At 29.9% G+C, this 22,708-nt stretch overlaps 1 protein-coding gene across 3 annotated transcripts in view; it reads right to left on the bottom strand.

The window, feature by feature from the left end:
* Window positions 1-22,708, bottom strand: part of LOC129962430 (mitochondrial amidoxime-reducing component 1-like) — a 41,416-nt gene that overhangs the window by 12,261 nt on the left and 6,447 nt on the right. For all 3 annotated transcript variants that reach the window (XM_056076201.1, XM_056076200.1, XM_056076199.1), the window contains exons 2-4: window positions 17,994-18,211; window positions 10,220-10,399; window positions 210-381 (exon numbers count right to left, since the gene is read on the bottom strand). In XM_056076201.1, coding sequence (XP_055932176.1) covers window positions 210-381; window positions 10,220-10,399; window positions 17,994-18,205 — 564 coding nt within the window. In that variant the 5' untranslated portion in view covers window positions 18,206-18,211. The remainder of the gene's footprint in view (window positions 1-209; window positions 382-10,219; window positions 10,400-17,993; window positions 18,212-22,708) is intronic.

The raw sequence follows: 22,708 nt of genomic DNA on the forward strand, positions 1-22,708 counted from the left end.
AAAAAATAACACATTTCTCTGTTTTTATAATATAAATTATTTTATGAAATAACTCAACTTGGTTTTAATTACTAGAAATTAAGATCTGTTTATTAAATTTCTGTGAATAATATTCAATCTGCACAAAAGTACAAAGCTTAATTGTTTGCCGTTTAATCTGAATGAATGCAGAGAAAGAAAGGAAGGAAAGAAATTTTATACATACATACCGGATTTTCTTTTCTAAGTTTATCTGCAAATGGATGATTTTTTAAGTATTTCCTTTTGGGCAAAGAAGGAAAGTGACGAACTAAACGCACATCAGGCATATTAAGGTATGTTTGGAAAAAAGCTGCTGCTTCATCACCACAGTCAACTCCATCAATGCCATCAGTATGAACCCTTTTAAAGAACAGCAAGCATGGAAATATGATATGCAGATTTATATGTTATAAAAGAAATTTTATAATCACGAAAATATTAGAAATATACTAAATTAGACATAGGAAACAAAACGGTGTTATTATTAATTGTTCTTGGGGTAATGGAGGAGGTACAATAATACTAGCTTGATAAAGGTTTTCAAACAAAATGTCAAAAGATGTAGTGCATTGCAGTAAATCTTTATGGACTGTATTTGATTTCTTTTCAACAAAGATAAAATGCACAAATTAAGAAATGTAATAAGCTTAAAAAGTGCAATCCCTTTATGAGCACAAGCAAAATGATTTTAGAAAACATTTTTATAGGATGCAGTTTCAGAGGTGTATCAAATGTTGACGATCTTTCAAAATCACAAGGAGCAATGTACACACAAATTATTATTGTATTTATTTCATTTTTAATTAATTTTCTGAAGAGGAGGGCACCTTTTTCGCTTTGAGAATTATCTATATTTGCTGTAATATTTTTCAGTTTACAGCAGTCATTAAAGTAGAAAGTTCAGACTAAATTTCCTTCTTACTTTCAATGTATAAGTATAATTAGACTTAATATATGTTTTCTTTTATATTCAGCACATATTTTCAATATAATATAAATAAATGATATTCAAACTTAAAAAAAAAAAGAAAATTGTTTTCTGATTATTTAAATTCATATTGACAAATAGCTTTAAAGAATTTTATAGATAGCTTTATTTATAGACATAATTTTTAATATCCTTTAAATTATTATTTATGCTTTATATTGCTTGAGAAATGCAATATATTCTGTAAATTCACAAAGAAACTATTCCTTTATTTGTTGCTTTGTCTTAAAAAGTTGACCAAGTTATTTTGTAAACATCTATTTCATAAAAAAAACTTTTCTTCCGATATCATGTTGTCCCTTTGAAATGAAAAACAGACTTCCCAACCATCAGCAAACGATTACTGATATATTCAACAAGTTATGGGATTGAAAAGAAGTGAAAGATTAATAACAGGAAGAAAAAAAAAAAAAAAAGAATGATAGCAGATCATTACAGAGATATTAAGCACAGAAAATTATCCTGTTGGCTATTTATTAAGTAAATACAATATATTTTTGAAGTAGTTTCGTGGCAGAAGACAGAGAGCAGACACTTTTGATATTTTAAACTTCGTTTTTATTTCATGTACAAGTAAGAAGCGACGAGGTTCGTTTATCTACAGCACGACACAAGAGCGTAAACAGACAGAAATATTTATCCCCAATGATTATATACTGTTACGGAACTTCAAATCCACTAAGTTCGTAAAGTCACCGGGTTCTCTTGTAGTGGGTGTATGGTGTGAAAACAATCAGCAGGCCTCAATACAAAGACAACAAATATACAGCCGAGCATAAGAGAGGCAACACACAGCAGCACACTACAACACATAGTAGCCCATAAGTAGTAATCGGTAACAATAACAACCACAGCACACAAAGCGGCCAGACAGAATTCAGTAGAAGTATTTGATAGGTCTCTCTGTGGGGTCTTCGGACAGTACGTATTCCATCGTCTTTTTGCTTGGGAAATCCAAGATTCCCAATCTTTCTTCATCGGTACCGGGGGTGAACTTGATGAATCCGTTTGAGTAGGTATGATCAGTATTGGTGTATTCTCTGTTGATTTGTTGTAATATTAGGTTATAGCCTTCCGAAAGTTTCAGATGTATAGGGGGAATTTCTTTTCTTGGTTGTGGGGTCGCTTCTTCTAGAATTTGAAATTTATTGCTGGTGGTAAGGTCTGGGTTTTCAATTGAGTTTTTTCTTTTTGATGCGTGTCTTTTGTCGACAGGTTGGAAGGGCTGGTCAGTTTCCATTTCTTCGTTTACGGGAACATGCTTTTGACAACCTTTTATTCGACAAGGCATAAGAAATTGGACCTCGTTTTCAAGTTTTTCTATCTTTGCTTTGAACTCTTTTGCTTTGCTTAGGTCATTGAGGAATTGGATGGTGTGCTCTTGATTATTTTTAGTCATAATTTGTAGGGTATCATTAAAGGTGTTGAGTATTTCTCTGTTGTTTTTTATTCTTCCTTGGCAGGCTACCAAGTGGGGTCAGATATAAGTGTTGTTTTCTGTGTGTGCACGACATTTTGGGAGGATGCAGGGTCCCAGCTCCTTCAATCTCTCAGTGGCTTCATCACGGTTTTTCTGGAATACTTTTGCGGTTGCAGGGTTTGTTGTCCTTTCCATATTTCCATTGGAAAACTCCCACATTTTTTCGGCCTGCTGAATCCCGTCACATCGAACACTAAGTGTCGAGTGATGTTCAGATCTGAATTTGTAATGACTTCTCATAGAGGCATTGCTAGAGACATCGCTCTCGCTGCGTTTGTCCCCTTCCATGGCTGGGCACGGAATCGAAAATGACTCACTGCAGCTTGAGACTGCCGGTCTTTTATAGTTCCCAGGAGGTGGGCGGAGAAAGTTCTGGACCAATCAGGCGTATCTCCGTTCCTAATGGACGAATCGCAAAAATTCTCGAAGTTTCCAGTAATATCTATTTTGTCGCCAAGCTATGAAATCAAAGCGGGACCGATCAGCACCCAACAGAGCTGATCGTAAAACGGTCTTGCCAGTGATTGAACTAACCGTGCTGGGAAGCAACATAACAGGTTTTCAAATGATCAGTACTTTGCTATCAACGCGCCAAGTTGGGGATCTCTCTGTTGTAATGCGCGGGTCATGACCCGCCAGAACTAGATTTAAACTCCGAACGCGATGCATACCTTTGGTAGCGGGTTGACTTCATGCCCCTTCTCATAATCAAATAAACCGTATTTTACAACTAGACCGCAATTCTTAGAATCATTTTCATTAATTAAACCGCAATTATTAGTTCATTTCTCATCATCATTTGTAGGGCCATCATCGGTCTCTGCAGTAACAATACTGTGAGATTCTGATAGGGATTTCTTTACACGTGCCAATTTAGGTAAGGGGGAAATAGGTATCTTTTAAAAGAATTTTTTTGGGTTGGCAGAATTTTTTTTCTTCACTCGGAGTGTAAGAATAGTCAATTTCAGCAATTTTACAGAGCTCGTGTTTAATTAATTAAATAAAAAAGGTGGAATTGGATTAGAAAATAAGATAAAATTTTAGAATTAAGTTAATATGAGTTAAATTAGTGGTAGTGATATGGCGTGGAGAATACACAATCAGCAGGCCTCAGTAGAAAACAACGACGTTTATTTCCACACGAAGAGACGAACACAAAGAAGACGAATACAGGACAGCACACAGCAGCACACTACAGACGACAGTAGCCCATAAATAGTAATCGTCCACAGCACACGAAGCGGCTAGACAGATTCCAGCAAGAGAGGGGTTCCTCGGAGCTTCGCTCTCTCCAACGGCTGAACTTCTCTCGCTTTAGCTGCCGACTCACTACTTCTCACAACTGAATATTACACACAATATACGACGCTGCCTCCTCAGTAGACAACAGAACTCGATGCTCACATCAGTTCAGTATTCGCTCCACACAACGCTGGTAATTCGCCGTTGCTTCGCTATTCTCTGGGAGACTCGTTACTTGTCGGCAACTCCGACTACTCACACACACAAATCACAGCACAACGAAATCAATTAGGAGCGCCGGCGTCCGTAGGGCGCCATCTCCGATCGACTAAGACTTGGAGCATTGCGAATGGTAGTCTACGCAGAAGTGGGGAAAGGCCTTGAAAGAGGTTGGTGGCAGGGAACATCGTCTTAAGTAGTATTGGCTTCAAACGTCTCTCGTCCAATGGAAGGCTTGCATCTGTCGGCGAGGTCGTCTTGGATCGGCTGGAGGGTTTGGCTATGTCGGAAGTGCATTCTGGGAAGCTAGGTGAACGAAAACACAAATTGCCGGTAGAGTGGTTGTGAGGGGGATGGGGTAAGATTCTATTTGTGGCTGGCAATAGGAGGGGCGAGATGGAACATGAATTGTAGTTTTATTAAGATTTAATAGGAATTTAAATTACGGAATTGAAGGGTTAGAAATGGTTGAGAATGTTGTTTTAATTGTTTAGCTATTGATCTGTTTAAAGTACTATGAGCCTGGGTCTTACAAATCACAGCTTGAGAGTGCCGGCCTTTTATAGTTGTCGGGAGGCGGGGCTAGAAGCTTTTAAACCAATCAGGCGCATCTGGGTTCCCAATGGACGGGTCGACAAAATTCTCGAAGTTTCGAGTAGGGATTGCAATACGGGACCAAAATTACAATACCGGTATTCGGTATTTTTTAGATCTTAATACCGGTATTAGAAATTTTAAAAAAAAGAAAGAAAACACAGGTGTTTCTTTGTTTTATTTGCCAGTTTTATTAGAAAGGGTAAATATCACAAAAATAATTTTTAGCTTATAAATTATAACAGTATATAAAGAATTACAAAAAAGTAAAGGAACAACTTATTTATTTAAATCACAAAAAATTGTAAATATCACTATTCAGTTTGTGGTACTTATACAAATTTTTGAAATGTGATCTTAAAAAACATAATGCATCGATTGTACTGTCATTTAGCCTGAAAAGTAATTTTGTGCAAAAATTACTAGCTGTCGAAAACGCTCTTTCGGCATCTACGATAGTTAGTGGTACTGTGAGCAATGCGCGAAATACTCTTTCCAAGTATTTACCTCTAAATCCCTCATCTTCAACTAAATCGATTTCTTATCGGATGGTTTGGATATAGCTGATTTCTGTATTGTATTTTGGTTCGTTGAAATTTTCTTATTTATCGCCAATTCTAATTTTTGTTCAAGAGACAATTCCTTTTCACTATCGACATTAGTGTCATCATAATCTTCGATAACTGAACAGAATTCTTTTGAATGTGGATAGGTTTACGGATAAAAAATTTTAAGAAAATTTACTATAAACTTAATCAGATTTGAATTGGTTATTTTCTTTTCTTCTTTTTCATTTTTAAAATCATTATAATTATGTAAATACCATAAGACATTTTCTATTTCGATATGCCTTTCTTCTGTGCGATTTTTGAATGTAATATATAATCTTCAGATAGTGATGTGTGCTGTTAGGACTAAACGGTGCCAACGTGTTTTAAAATCTAATATTAACATATATTCTGTTTTATTTTCAGTTAGTATGTATTTCAATAATATGTCATCTTTTATAGAGGAACGTTGAAATATCTTAACAATTTTCCGAACTTGATAAATTATAGGAAGCAATACTTGATGGGTTAATATTTCATCCTCATTAGCAATAACTTCTTCAACAATTACATTGTTATTATCTTCATTGTCAATATCACTCTCACTCTTATTCTCTTCGAAGTTAGAATCCGAAGTTTCTATATCCACAGTATTGGATTCTTCTGTTCTTTATTTTTTTGGTATAATACATCTATTATTCCTAACTGAATTCCATGAGCATAGCACAATTGCTGATTTGCACCAATCAATTTTCCAACTTTTTTTCATAACTGTTGCTCCATCAGTCATTATGGATGCAATTTCTTCTTTCAGGGATAATCCATGTTTCGCTAATTTAGATTTAAGCAATTAATTAATCCATTAATTAGTTAATTAATTTCGCCCGTTAGGGAGACATAAAAACAAAAACGTATACTATTTTGCTATGTTGGCGATACCTGAATATATAGTGGAGACAATTTTAAAAATTTCTAGTAAATACCGGAAAACCGGTATTTAAACTTGTGAATACCGGTATTACAAAATTGTACAAATGGATCAAAATACCGGAATTCGGTATCCCGGTATTGCAATCCCTAGTTTCGAGTATTATCCATTTGTCGCCAAGTCCTGGGATTACTGGCTCGGCATCCGGCATTCAATACGGATGACTGTAAATCAGTCTTTCTTATGATGACACTATTCGCACTGGGAAGCAAAATTACAGGTTTGTAACAATATTAAAGTATTAAATAAAATATCAATATAATTATGATTTTAAATGAAGTTTTGGAATGTAAATAAAAAACAAAATTCAAAATACTTTTATAATAAACACTTAGGAAATAAATAACATAAAAAATATTTGGGTATTTGAAAAAAAAAAATATTTTTATTAGGAAACTTGGGAGTACTCTGACACAAGTGATAACAGAAGATAGCTTAATTGCAGGCAGAGGAGTAAAAATTTCTCCTGAGGTATTTATTATCATATGCTGATTATCATAAGTATTAGAAGAATATAAGAACCTTGGTCAATAATTTTTTTTCATTCTCAAGGTTTGTATGCACACTAAAATATTGTTACTAACCTGTAATGTTGCTTCCCAGCACGTTTAGTTCAATCACTGGAAAGATCGTTTTAAGGTCAGTCCTGTTGATGCTGATCGGATGTCAAGTCAGTAATCCTAGAGCATGACGACAAACTAGATATTACTGGAAACTTCGAGAATTTTAGCGATTCATCCATTAGGAAATGAGATACACCTGCTTTTCTCCGCCCACCTCCTGGGAACTATAAAAGACCGGCAGTCTCAAGCTGCAGTGAGTCGTGGTCAAGTATCGAGTCATCGAGAGGATAACGATGCAAAGGCGGAATAATCCACCGAACAACAAGCTTTGCGTGGAGCTCAAGCGATTGCTGAACTGAACTGAGCTGTGTGCCGAGTCCTGGCGTTTATTGTAGAAGCAGCATCCTGTCGTGTGTGGAGTGACGTCTTGTAGTAGTGAGTCGGCAGCTGGATACTGTTAATGCGAAGAGACAGAGGAGAATTGCAGACGTTTGGAGAGGCCATAGAGTGAAGATAAGTGAATTCCCCCTATATGCTAAATTCTATCTGGCCGCTTTGTGTGTTGTTGTTATTGCTACTGATTACTACTTGTGGGCCACTGTGTGTTGCAGTGTGTTTTCTGTGTTCGCCTTGGCTGTATATTTGTATTCTTTGTATAAGTGTCTTCTTGTTAATAAAAGTCGTCTGTCACTGAAGGACTGCTTATTTCATCGACCAACAAATCGAGAAAGAACCCTGAAAGAGGTAGTTCCGTAACAATATGAAAGTATTCTGACACAACAGATACTAGAGGATTGTTTAAATTACAATCAGAGTTATAGAAAAACCTCCTCTGAGGTATTCACAAATTTTCTCTGATTATCATGTGTCATCACTTTATTTATTTATTCTTAATTTAAAATCTTGGAATTAGATAAATTTAATTTATTATGGGAAATCATTTTTCTGATCTTAATAGAAGTATGGCAAATTTCAAATAAAATACATTTTAAAATTATGCATAGATTTTGAATAATAGATTGGACAAAAGATTCACAAATTCAATATTTTAAATAATACTTTAAAAAAATCATTTGCAATAGTACTAAAATTTAAATATGCAATTCAAAATAAAATAAAAGTACACAATACAAATTTTGAATTTATGCAAGGAATAATTATATTATTAATGAATTCACTTGTTATCTTTCAAATGTTGAGTTAGGAACTTCTGATGGAGATTTTTTTTTAACACTAATCATTTTTTGATGAAACACAGGAAGACAAAATTTTGAGCACTGAAATATAGAGCAACACTTTACTTGAAGGAAGGTGGTTATTATTATTGTGGTGAGAAGGAACACAAAAATGACATCCTGGAAATCTGGATGGGTCATTTGGCACAGGCAAGGAGCTTGAACTTCTTTAAGATATGATAATAAGGATAAAACACACAACGGTATTGAGCACCAGAGCAGGAATGAAGAGATGTATATACAGTGAGATTCTGATAGGGATTTCTTCACATGTGTCAATTTCAGTAAGGGAGAAATAAAGATCTTTTAAAAGAATTTGTTTAGGTTGGCAGAATTCTTTCTCTTCACTCGGAGTGTGAAAATAGTCAATTTCAGCAATTTTACAGAGCTCGTGTTGAATTAAGTAAAAAATGTGGAATTGGATTAGAAAATAAGAGAACATTATAGAATTGAGTTAATATGGGTTAAATTAATATAAAAATTAAGAAATTAATTAAGTTTAAACCAGATTTTAAAATATCATTACATGCATACACACATGTAGAGATCGAATTTATTACCTTCAATGATACACAAATTCATATTAACAATTGATTTAAACCAGTCTGAAAAAAAAGCTGTCAATGTTACCTATAAAGAAAGTTTTAATTTATTCCTAATGGATATTGAGTTTGTTGCTTAATTCATTTTGTTCAGAAGTTTAAAGACAAGAAACAATGTTGAGATGATATCTGTTAATAGTCTTCTCAGCAAAATATAATGACAGTTTTTCTCCAAAATCTGAAAAGAATTACAAATGTGCTCAAGAATTTGGCAAAAATTATGATGAAAGGACTGCAATATCAAATGAAGACCTTATCATATCAGCATAATCACAAGCCAAACAGAGTATTCATTGCTACCAATAAAGAGTTTGTATTCTTGCATACTTTAATCTCGATGTTGTAACATATATCAAACACAAAGCTTGTGCCGTGGCATAAAACGCCACAACGCCAAGCATATAGAAGTATTAATTCCAATAAAAAATTTTCATTTACAATATGGCTGCCAGCTAAAACACAGCAGAATGAAGACCAATACCAATACATGCAAGGACACTACAATAATTTCACACAGGACGCAGAGCCCTCTGGACCTAGCCATGATATTTATCATTACCAGATTTTTTTTTTTTAAAGTCTCTTCAACCTTGTGTACAAACAAGAACAAAATTTAATGCTACATTATTGTTAATAAAAATTAGAAATTTTTTAAAAATCCCAAAAACAAAAATGTCAGTATGTAGAAATTAATAATATTTTGTGTTGAAAATTATTTTCATTATAAAGTAGAAAGAATATTCATACATATATATATTTAGAATTGAATATAATATGTATATTCAATTCTAAATATATATATGTATGAATAATATATATATATATTTATGTTGATGTTGTCACATGGGGTCATAGGCCTCCCGTTCCCTATCACATTTTATTTCACATATATGTGCATAAAGTATCAAAAATGCAATATTCTAAAGATAATGATCAATTACACCATAAAAAACACAGGACAAAATGTATTTTTTACAATAAAAAAATTCTATGAGTGAGCTGATTAATTATCAAGAGGAGTTTAGCAGCTCTGTTATCATAGAGATGTTACAATAAAGTAAGAGGATTTGCATTTCATGGACTGATCGTTTGATACATCTTCTACACTATTTAGTATTTACTACTCAGGATATATTATAATTTTAAATATTTATTTTCACCATACTGTTATAGACTTTGGAGTCCTTGGACAATTCTTTTTTAATTCAATGTTGTAAGCTTGCAGATCAGATTGTAAATATTTATTAAATATATATAAACTTTTTTTATATTTAAATAGTTTGACAGAACAATAGTTTTTTACTGGACGTTTTTCCATAGATTGATTGTCCTCATAAATAATTCATCAAATACTGATAATAATAAAAAAGACTGATGTTTTGCTACTTCACTGTAGTTTATTACACTGAAAAAGATGAAAGGGGAAATGGCACAGGCAAAATAAGCTACTGAGTAAATGAAAAAGAGATTTTTCAACTTGAAATTGAGTTTTGAGAATTGGTGTGAGTAATCCTGGATTTAAATCCATCACTATTTCAACCAAGATGGATCAAAATTCGCCAATCATTTTTTCAAATTGTATGCTCATTTCATGTAAATTTTATATATTTCATTTTATTGAAATTCCAAACAAAATATGTTTGCCTCCATATTTTACTTTTGGATTGAATTTCACAAATAAAACTTCACAAAATGAAATTTCACAATTGGATTTTTCACAATAAGAATAATTAACTTACCTACAATGAATAATTTTATCACTAGGAGACACTGAATCTTTAATTTCAACTTTAAGTTGTGTACCAGAAGGTGTAGAGATGAGAAGAATGTTGCCATTAATCTGGATATTTAGTAATGCCAAACTTGGTCCTTCTCTCTGGCTGACCAAAACTCCTTCCTTATTTACCAACATAAATGATCTAGCAAAAAGGGGAGGGGCAAGTTTTCTTAAATAAGAATTATATAAAGGCAGACAAATAGGACATTTTCAAATATATAGCACAATAGAAAGATATAGAAATGAAAAATATTAATCATTAAGAATAATTTTTTAATAATGGGAATTTGAATTGAAATTATCAAAAATAATCCAAAATGATAATATCAAGAAATTATATGTAAAATATATTCAAGACAAATAAATCAATAACTAAAAATGCAAATGACATACAGATGTCTTCCAAAAAAATTATATTATATTATATAGATATATTTGTTAGTATTCAAACTTTATACTTATTAATACTCTGAAGATTATAGATGGTTCAGAGAACAATATATTGTTTAGTTCAATACTAATTTTTTAGCTAAAAGGTAGAGCATAAGTACACTTCAATTAATATCTTCTCTAAGTATGTTTTATGTATATGAGTAATTTAAAATGATTCAAAATTGTTTTTGCATGAATAGAGTTTGAAATCATGCATAAGAAAAAGAAATATGATGCTTTGGGGATACCAAGTAAGAGGGATCTTAAATATATTTTTAAAACTAAATTGATGAACATTTGAAAAAAAAAATAAAAAACTAAAATAGAATTGCACTATAGATTTTCTTTTAAATTCCATAAATGGAATTTTACTTCTCTTTAAGCAAAACACTTTTCAACTTTTAACTGCAATTTTTTTGATGATAACAAAACAATAGAAGTCTATGTTGAACTTATTCAGAAATAAGAAATATCAATTTGACTTTAATCCACTTCAAGGACTTCTATGGACCTTCTTAAGAAAATTCAGGTACTTTAATGTTATACTTCTTAGACATAAAAATGAAAATGATAAATTTACATAATTATATGTTTACAATTAATGTTCAAACAGGCCAATTTCTCTTGTTTATTACTTCTAAATTCTTATGTAAACACCAAGGATGAATGCTAGGCACATTTTATAGTTAATAAGCTGAAACGTACAGTTTGAAGTGAGTCTTAAATCGTCAAAGTTTCAAATCAAGTATTCTGTTAGAAATGGAATGGGATATTATTGGATGCTGATTTCATACAAACTTTTACTGGGTGCTCACTTCATAAATACAATAACATTATAGTTGTAATATAATTCATTAAGAAATGCTGAGTCCACAAGAAACTCTGACCTTACTTTTGACCAATGTTTGGCAGATAAAGGAGAAAATACAAGAAACATACACAAATATAAAAGACCTTTATTTATATTTAAAGTAAAGAATTGGAAAGAACATATCATTTAAACTTTTTTTTTATTAGTCTCAATTCTTATAACTATTTGATTCCACTATGCATCGAAAATCTCTATTCTTCTCTGTCTTTTCAACTAGTTTGTCTACAGACTTCTGTAGTACAGAAGCCATTCCTATAGTGTTCAACTTTTTAAAAAATCTTAAATGACTTAATTAATAGCATGCATTTTTCCTTCGATTATTTCCATCATTTCGAGATAATAATCTTTATTCATTTATCTTTTCATTTCCACATATTTAAATTATATGAAGGGGGAAAACCCTATCTGCTTTAAATTCTTTTATGAACTGGAAATTCTCAGCTCCAATGCATTTTTGCCAATTCATCTCTAATCAAACTTTTGTGATATGTTATTTTTAAGATTTTCAACTTCCAACATTTAAAAAAAAATAAAATTCCTTTTAATTATTGCCTAGCCATGGGATAGAATAATTTAATAATTATCTTCCCAATTTCTGATAAGATTTTTGACCTTCAAAATATTTTTATAAAAATTTATCAATTTGATTATCGGATGCTTTAAACTCCATAAACTTTGTTGAATTGCAAGTGACATTATTAAAAAGTTGGAATTTATTAAATTTGATTCATTATTATTATTATTAAAATTGAATTTAAATTGAATCACTTTCTTTTCCCTTCATCATTTACCCATCATCAAGAATAGAAAGAATGAATTTCAACTTATTAACAGAAATGGGCCTGTTTGATTTTCTCTTCGGATATAAACAATTCATATTCCAGGCAAATATATAGTTTAGAGAAGACATACAAAATTCTAAAAATAAAGATATTATCTGTTTTCAGATATGGAAATCTTCCATGTTTTTGCATATGCAAAAATATACTTTGATCTCACCAAAAGAAAGCAGAAGAAGAGATATTCAATTTTTACTAAGCACTATATAGAGCAATGCATAATAACTTAGAATGAAAAAAAATATATTTTGATTGAAAAAGTTATTGAATATCATTACTGAAAGAGAATAGCTAAAGATAAATGTGCTTAACAAGAAATAGACCCCCAAAAGTAGCAATTTTCCTTACTACACATCACCCCTTAGGTAATCTAAAATAAAATCATTCCAAAGTAATTGGCACAGGTTCCTGAAGTGAAACAAATATAAGAATTTTGGTATTCATAGTTAAAATCTCTTACCAAGGTAATATATATATATATATTATCATAACTGTGGTGCATATTTTTAGTAAAAAATATCTGATTTTTCTTGTAGTTTACATTTTTTTTTTTTTTTTTTTTGTTTAAAAACATTAATCTTATCATAAATAGCATTTTCTGACATATGCCAAAAATTCCTAATTTTCAATTACTATTACATTTTTAGTTAGAAAATAATAAAAAATAACAAAATAATGCCTGTTTTGGTATTTCTTAAACCATGAAAATTTATCAAGGTTATGGATAGTTACAAACATAACCATTTATGCATGTATTTTGTTTTCTGTGTCATACAATTGACATAAAATTCTAAATTATTATTTACTAATGATAAAATTATTTATTAATGAACTACTACTTATTATTTATTAATGATAAAATAATATTTAAATTTTTAAAGAATATTAAATTTAAACTATAATTTTTAATGGTCAGGTATGTGACATTGTGGTTAGATATGTGACTTCAAACAGTCATATATATTTTACAATTTCATGTCACATACAACAAAGTTTTAAATTTATCTCACTAGATGGCAGCAGAATCTTATTTATTTATTAATTAAAACTTGCAATTAATTTTTACTCCATATTTCACAGCACATGGTGTTTAAAGTATGCTGAAAATAGGTTTTTACAATCTATAAACAGCTTTGTGTAAATTTGTTATTTGAAGCATTAAATATGGATTGTGAAAAAAGACAAAATAATAATGCTACACAGAAGAGACATTATGAGAAAAAAAGAAATGATCCTAATTTTAAAGAGAAAGAAAGGCTAAGGCAAAAAATTAAGAATATAAAGGCAATAACTATGAAAGAGAGAGAGAGATAAATGGAAGCTGCCAGAGAAAGACAAAGGAAATGCAGAGCAGACAGGAAGTTGATAACTTCTACTGAATTTTGAAGTTTGAATACTTCTACTGAGACTATCTCAAAAGAATCTCCTTACAGAATTCCCCCAAACACTTGGCAAAACAATAAAGAAAACTTAGTATGCCTTAACAACATCACCTCGAAATTCTTGTTGTGAGCAATTTAGTGAAAAAGATGGGTTTGAAACTACAAAAGGAAAGGGATCCTAATGCTAGTGATAATAAAAATAAAGAACTTATGGCACAATTCTTATGCTGAATAGATATGGTGTATACTGCTCAAGAAATGCATGAAAAAATAAAAATTTAGGAAAATGATATTAAAAAATATGTTCATAAGCTTTATCTTACAATGTGCATGAAAGAATCATATGCTTCGTCTAAAGAAGAAAGCCAAAGCATTAATACTGGATAATCAAATTTTCGCAGTTTACGACCGAAAAATGTTCTTCTTTTTAAAGACACGCCTATTGATCAATGTAAATGTAAGAGTCACGAAAACTTTATTATGTTGCCAAAAGGATCAAATATTAACAATAAAAATGAACTTTGGAAAGAAGTACTCTGCAATTCAGACTCAGGATCAGTGTCTGGGAGACTAATTGTGAAAAAAATACTGGATAATTGCTTTTAAGTCTTATAAGCAAAAAAAAAAAAAAAAGGGGGGGGGGAGGGGGAGGTAAATGATGCTTCTAATGTCCACTGGCATCAATAGGATCAGTTGGAAAATAAGAGTTTCTTTAAGGAAACCAATGAATGTTGCATATTTGACTTGGCTGATAACATTTTAGCTAACTTTCAAAGTTTCAAGCAATATGTAAAAATTAAATCTGTCCCAAGCTGACACCTTTCAATTTGATATTAAGTAAACTGGTACTGAAGCATTGCCAGTAAATTTTGCAATGAGTTATTCATGTGAGTGGCAAAATTAAATACAATCTGCTGTTTGGAATGAACAAAACTTTGCTTATTATTTGAAAATAATAATAATGAAAAAAAACATGGTTATCTTAGTGTAAGTGATAACAAAGATAAATCTACGATATCTGTACCTTCTTTCATTTTAAAACTTCTTGAAATTATTAAATTTCAAAGAAATAAGCCAAAACTGATCATTTGGAGTGATAGGCCACCCAATGAGTTTAAAAACAAATTTATTTGTTACTTTCTTTTTGTATTATCCAAAATACAGGAGAGTTTTTCAGATTTTGAATGGAAATATTCAGCAATTTCCCATGGGAAGAAGGGAGTTGTTGATGGTATAGGTGATACTGCTAAGTTCAGAGTATACACAGAAGTGGAGGCAAGAAGAGCCACAGTACAGAATGCAATCAACTTTGCTACAGTTGCTGCAAAAGTAGTATTAAATATTATGGTTATTTCTATGTTGCAGAATGACATAGAAAAAATCCAATCCTAAGTTTGAATACTCCTATACAAGAGTTACACTATTGTGAAAATGCAGATCAATGTTTCAAAAGTACCCAGCCACCTGCAGAAAAAATCACACTTCATCTGTAAATATTTCACTTGGCATGTTTGTACAGGTAAAAATGTATGGGAAAAAGGTTGTTGTACAAATATCTGCTTTAGGTCAATCTGATACCAATTTAGCTTTCTTACAGAAGTATCTATACTTAACTTCATTTATCAAGAAAATGATACAGGAATTATTTAACATGATGATATAATTAAAATATTGCCAATGTCCATAATTAACAGTTACGGTATTGTAATATTTCCAAATTCGGTTATGTAAAATTGAAAGATGTCACAAACATGACCTGAAAAAATTGTATTTTGTTAAAAAAAAAAAAGTTAATATTTTGGTTTGATTAATCCTTTTTCTAACAGTAAACATTTTTTAAGCATTTTTCATGCATATAATTTATTGAATCCCCCCCCCCAAAAAAAAAGTTAGTGTTAGCCAATCACACTTCTGTTTTTTGTCACATACATGACTAACTAAAATGAATGTAAAAATACCATCAAAATTTAAATATAAATATGATTTGTCTTGCTATTTACCCGATTCCCTCTTAAAATGTAGGAAGAAACAGATTCTTGTCTTTTTGCTACATTCATACATATCTTAGAGTAATTGTCACATACATTATTCTGGAATTCGCCTTCCAATTTATTAAAGCATCATCCATCAAGACAAATAAAATCTTTCCCAAATTCAATTTCTTCATAGAATTATAAAATTTTCATAAATATTTTTGCTATGGAATGGCCCTTGAAAGTTACATCTTTGAATTTTACTTCAAATATACTTCATATATTTTCCATTTCAAAAATACATGTGTAAGCTTATTTATTTCATTTTCTGAATTCATTATCAAAAATCAGACTATACATATTAAAATCAGCCAGATATTTAAATTAAAAACATTTTTAAAGCATGAAAAATGCTAAATGAAATTAAGTAACAGCACTTTGTTGCCTCACAGGGCAAATTTTCTACAATCTTGCAGACTAGAAACACTTCTCAGAACAAGTTTGAAATCTTCTTGCAAGAGTTACATAAATAACAATTCCCCACACATTGCATTTTACTTCATTTAAATATATAAGTACTATAGAACACAATGGCTGGCTTGATGATGCTATCTCCAGCTATTTTCCAACATTCCTTTGCGATTGTGGTAATCCTGCTTTCTCCTTTCCCTTTTCTCAAAGTACCCAGATTATTCACTTATCAGCAGCTTTCAACTGAAGGAATTGTCAAGAAAAATTGAAGACACAAACTGATTTTCTCTTCTCCCCCAAAAAATAGTGGATTTATATTTCACCTATTTTTCAAGGACCCAAAGCAAATTCGAAGTACCAAGTTACGAATTGGCATTTGAATACAAGTATCAAGACTTGGAGACCAAGTACAATAAATTAAGGATTTTCAAAGACCAAGGAAAACCTTGTTCCAATGAAATATATCATCATAATTTAGTATTAAGAACTGTGAAAAGATTATAAATTAAACAATAATAAATTATATGATAAAATTAAAAGAAATCAAATTCAGACCCAAATTTCATTAATTTTTTTAAATAAATCAAATTATACTAGTTTATTAAAGAATTATTTAATGTTGTCTAAAAATAAATGCATAGGATTAAAAAAAGGTTATGATTCATGATATTACAATCATACTTTATAAAGAATTTGAAAAATGTATTATATATTTTTACTTAAATTGTCTAGTTTCATTTTTGTAAAAATTAAACTATGCAATTAATTTTTAGTTGATTGATTTAATTAAACTTTTATTTCATACTTTCATAAGGAATAACAAAATTAAAAAAAAAATATATAGTAATTATAGTTTGTGTATAAAAGAACTTTTCATTAAATTTTTAGAAGAAATGAGCAATGAATTCAATAATTTTTTAAAATAAATATTTTTTATTAATAATAAAGGAGAATTTGGGCCATGATTTCTCTGTTGGTTTTTGCAATACAAGATAGATTGTTTGACTTAAAATTACAAATTTAGCACATATACAGCTTGGAGGGTGGAAATATACACTTGGGATGATTCTCTCGAAGTTTTAATTAAAAATTAAGCTAGATTTGGAGTTTTTAGAGATAATTTCTAAAAATATTGCTGCAAAAAACGTTTTTAATACCACTTAAAAACTTTTTAAAATGTCTTTTTAATAATAGTAGTAATAAGCAATTTTTCCTAAATTGTTTATTACGAGAAATAAGAAAGTGAAGTTACGGTACTGTAAAATTTAGAACAAAGATGAACTGCACATTTATGATTCTGAAAGTACTATGGTGCATAAGACACGACAGATAATCAAGATGATTTTAAAAACTGTTTATTAAATGAAAAAAAATACTAAAACATCACTGAAATATGCACCCACATTAAAATGATAAATAATGAATCAGATCTATAAACAATGACAACTCAAATTCATAGCATGTGGAAAATCAGATATAAATAAATCACTGATGATGGACAGATTCTTTATGAATATTTCTAGATGTTTGACACCTACAAATAGAGAGAGCTCCAAGAAATTAAACAGCATTCATTTCATCATATAGAATATTAGTTACTAGTTTTTACATATATATATTTAAATATATCAGTTCATCGTAAATATAATTACAATCAAGATTATTTTAATAACTTATCGAGTATTTTTTTTATTGTTAACGACAAAATTTTCCTAACTATAAAGATGTAAAAAAAAAAAAAAAGTGCAATAATAAAACAGTTTCTTACCGATCAAGCAAACCATCAACTTCAAATCCTAATTTTGTACATTCTCCCTTAGTAACATTGATACCTTTTAGAGATTTAACTGGGAAAAAATAGAGCTTGGAAATGGTTCCAACTTTTACAAATGAACGCTTCTTTTTCTTCCAAACTAATACTCCAACTACACCAACTGCCACTGCAGCTACAATCCAAATAGATTTCCAATTTTGTGACATTTCTAGCTATAAACAACAAAATAAAAAATTTCCATGCAATTAAAATTTTACAAGAGTACAAATAACATCTTAACTTAAAATATATACAGATACAGCTCGAATAGTATAATCAAGAAAACTGTTTGAACAACTTATGGTTTAAAAAAGAACAACAATAAATCATATAAAACATCCATATAAATCAACAACATTAAATGGCTATTACAAACTTAAAAATAAGATAAAAATGCATTGATTTATCATGCCTGATCGAGGAGATTGTGTAACTATACCATAATAAAAGTAATAATAAAATTAATATTCAAATTCAAAGTAAAATCAAATTTAATGTTCTGTTTAAAAAAACCTTTTGCTTCTGCAATATTTGATATGATTTATCACATAATCCATGGTTTCCTACAACAGAAATCACTATGAAACTGCACTAATTGGATCACATGCAATCATCAAATCAGCAGATCCAGATCAACAGAAGCCAGAAAAAATGACATTCTTAAAACAGATCTTTCATAAGGAAACATTACTTCTGCATTAAATCTACTTCCTTACTTGCTTCAGAATAAATTTCTTATTCTATTTCAAAATACAATTAAAAAAATTAAATACTTTCTAATGAAAACTCATCCCAAAACAATTAAAAATAGTATGTTATCAAAGGATGCATTACAATACAATAAGAAAAATATAGATTGATTTAATAATTGATTCATTCCAACAAAAATCATTTTGTTAATCATTTGTTTCCATTAAAATCAATTTGTTTATTTAAAAAGGTGTTGTTCAATTAACACCTTCACCTTGATTTCCAGTCACAAAAAAATAAATTTGAAAACCCATCAAATTATATCTTTTATAATATATATATATAATCAAGTACATATCAATTATTTTGTACATTATATATAAAGGTTACATTTTTTTGTTTCATGAAAATAATTATATGCATATATATTGAATTTTGCATTTTATGTGCAATTTTTATAGCCTGTTTGAATAAAAAATAATGCTGGAAAATATAAATCCAATTTCCAATCAATTTAATTTACAAATTGGTAAATGAAGAAATTAGATTGAGAAGAGTATATATTTTTGATAAAGTAGGCTTCTTTTTTAGTATATTACATATATTATTTATCGTAAACTTTCATGTAGCTTGTTTTGCAACAAAACTGAAAAATGTACAATTTTTTTATCCTGTTAAAAGAATTATTCATTTTTTTAAAAAAATAGTTTTTGTTCCCCCCCCCTCCAATTTTTTTTAATACTTATAATAGGCAGAGAATTGCCTTCCATAAACATTACATTAATACTTGCACTCTTAATTACATTCAGCAGTTTTTTAATATCTTTCCACAACTCTACAAAACTGAAGGGGGGAGAGGGGAGAAATACTGTAAAATTTCAGATTCAGAATTGAGACATCAACTAAATTATTTCAGCCAATTTTATAATTTACAAATTCTTTTAAGCTTTGTTCTAGATTAGAAGAAATAAAATTCTGAAAATTCAAACAGTAGAATAAATATATACAAGACTGAAAATTACTTGTTTTCATTCATAGCATTTGAATCTTCCATTTCAAACAAATTTTTTTAAAGATTAAAATTTTAACATTTTATGATCTTAATGAAGAAAGACAAGGTTTCCCTTTATATCCACTGATGAAAGCAAGTAAGCAAAAATTAATTTCACAGCACTTAATAGAAGTTTAATTCAAGTTATCCATATGTATCCCACTTATAATTTTGCATGTTTTAACGAGAAAAAATATTTATATAAACATTTAATACTGAGCAGTATTTTCAAAACCTTGTTTCAAAATATTCCAAATCACTTTTGAAATATCTATGAGAATAACTCTCGTTTGCAATTGATAATATTAAAAATAAATAAATAAACAAATAAAAAATTTTTAAAAAATCCTGAGCTAATAAGTTCAACTTTTTACTTTTTCTTGGAAAAACAGTAAAAAATAATTGTTTCTCTTTGTTGTTTCATTTTCCCATTATTCCTTACTATTACTCTAAAAAGTCAAATAATTTGTTATCATTTGAAAAAAAAAAAAAAAATCAAAATTCTAATATTTTGTTGGATGGGTTAAAACAATTATAAGTAAGAAAAAACTGTTGCAGTTTGAGTATATAAATTAAATTAATTTTTTCAATTTGTCAAACTTTTTCTGAGACATTATACACTTAAAATTCATATAATTTTAAAAGGAGGGAATCTCCTCCCCCAATCATCTGAAATTGATTTTGTTTCCTTCATTCAATCAGCATTTTAGATTTCCCTAAAAATAGAGTAAATCTAAAATTTCATGGACAGAATCAAGATGACATGGTAAGAAAAAAATTTTATTTTTCAGTCTTTGAAATAAATCATTATTTTTCAATTTTGTTTTATAATATTAATTAAAATAACATCTAGTTTCTGTAGACAATATTAAATATGCAATTGCCAGCTTAGAGAGGTTAGCTCTCTTAAAAAATATTTGTGATGTACAGTATGAGAAATTAAGCCTTTCTAGTAGTACCAGAATGAAAATGCTTAGATTTCAAATGTTTGATTTTGATGGTTAATTTTAAATTTTTAAAAATATCTTCAAAAAAATTACTTTAATGTAAATTTATACTTGTAAATACATATACGGCTGAAATGAAATCTAAATGTCATTTGATCTGAAAAGAAAAAAATATTAACCAGGTAGTAAATAATTTGCGTATGGAAAGTTCTAAAATAATGTCATCATTGAATTTTGTCAAATCAAAAGTGTTTGGTAAAGTGTGTAGCAGATTGTTATGAGCGAGGATAGAACCTGGAACCTTGTGGTTCGCAGTCGAGTAACAAGAACACAATACAAAAGTAATCACCCATGTATCGTAGCTGCCATCTGGCTTATAAGCTTTTACCACAGTACTCTCCCTCCAGTGAGTCGGAGGTGAGACGAACATTATGGCTGTTGAATGGTGATGTATTAGCTGCTGAGTCAATGCGCTTGTACACATTTCAGTAGCGCCAAGCATTATGGCGAGGGTGTGTGGGTCAGTGGTTGCTGTTGCGCCAAGTGAGTCTGACGGCTTTGTGTTGCTGCGTGAAGTGAGTCTGACGACTTTGTGTTGCTGCGTGAAGTGAATCTGACGACTATGGGTTGCTGTGGGTAGATGGCGCCACTACAGCTGTATGAAAGTTGAAGGTTCATCGTCCGAAGTCACCAATGTAGTGGTTTTGTTATGAGTGAGGATAGAACATGGGACCTTGTGGTTCGCAGCCGAGTAACAAGATCACAAGACAAAAGTAATTACACATGTATTGTAGCTGTTATCTGGCTTATAAGCTTTCACCACAAGTGTATGAAAAACTAATTCATTGTATACTGCATCGTATATGAACAAATAAAACTGTAAAATATGGCAGACAAAAGACAAAAAGATATTTGAAAGAAGTAAGAAATTGGGATTTATAGCATTAATGGTTGTTATCCCCTCTTTCCGTATGACAAAAAGATAACAATGAAGGATTTAATATGGCATGGAATAAAAAAATTGCCACTCAAATCTGTTACAAAAAAGTATTTTTCCGGTACATAAATGCAATATAAGAGAAAATATGCAAAGAGCACTCATGTGCTAGTTATAATAGAATAACAATATTCGTATAACATACAATATAATTTTAATGAGTGAAAAAAGTAATATTCTTCAATAAATGTGGATTTAAACACGATGCAGTTATTAATACTATAAAATTTTTGGACATGCATTCAAATATTTTTTATAGTATTCTTCACAAATATAAAACATTGCTAAAAAGTCTCTTTATTTTTTTTTCAGTTTTAGAAGATTCATTATTAATCAAATAATTTGTAGTTATTATTCTAATATTGGTATTTTTTTTCCAGCTTTGTATTTTTAGGATCATCAAATTCTATCAAAAATATCTAATATTTTTGCTTCTTTTGACAATGTTTTTCATTAAGAAAAATGAAAAGATTCTCAAATAAGAAAAGTACCATTGGTTTAGGTGTCTGAATTTTTTTAAGAAATGGCTGAAGAATATTAGCAATATAAAAGAAGATAATTTAAGAATCAATTTGTGACTGACTAGCTGACTAGCATTTATAATTTTATCACTATTGACAGATACAAGAAAAGTTTTTAGTATTATTGAAATCTGCATATTTCTTTATGCTGTCAAAAACTTTTAGAACATATTCAGATGCACTGATATTTTCTACCCCATGGAAAGAACAAAATTTCAATGAAAATTTAGAAAAACCAAGAAACTTTCAGGAAATTAGCATGTTTAGCTGGACTATCTTTAAATATTCAATACATTTCTCTAAGAATAACATCTACTTTCCATTCAGTAGATTTATGTTAATACTGAAACAGTCCAAGAATTACATGTAGACCACAAGTATCTAGATTTAAAATTTTACAGCCATTTTTGCACAGAAGTTCTCCCTTGAGATGTTTTAAAATTTTTTAAATTTATATTTGCTCC

The sequence above is a fragment of the Argiope bruennichi genome, chromosome 2, assembly GCF_947563725.1.
Source record: "Argiope bruennichi chromosome 2, qqArgBrue1.1, whole genome shotgun sequence".
Classification (NCBI taxonomy): domain Eukaryota; kingdom Metazoa; phylum Arthropoda; class Arachnida; order Araneae; family Araneidae; genus Argiope; species Argiope bruennichi.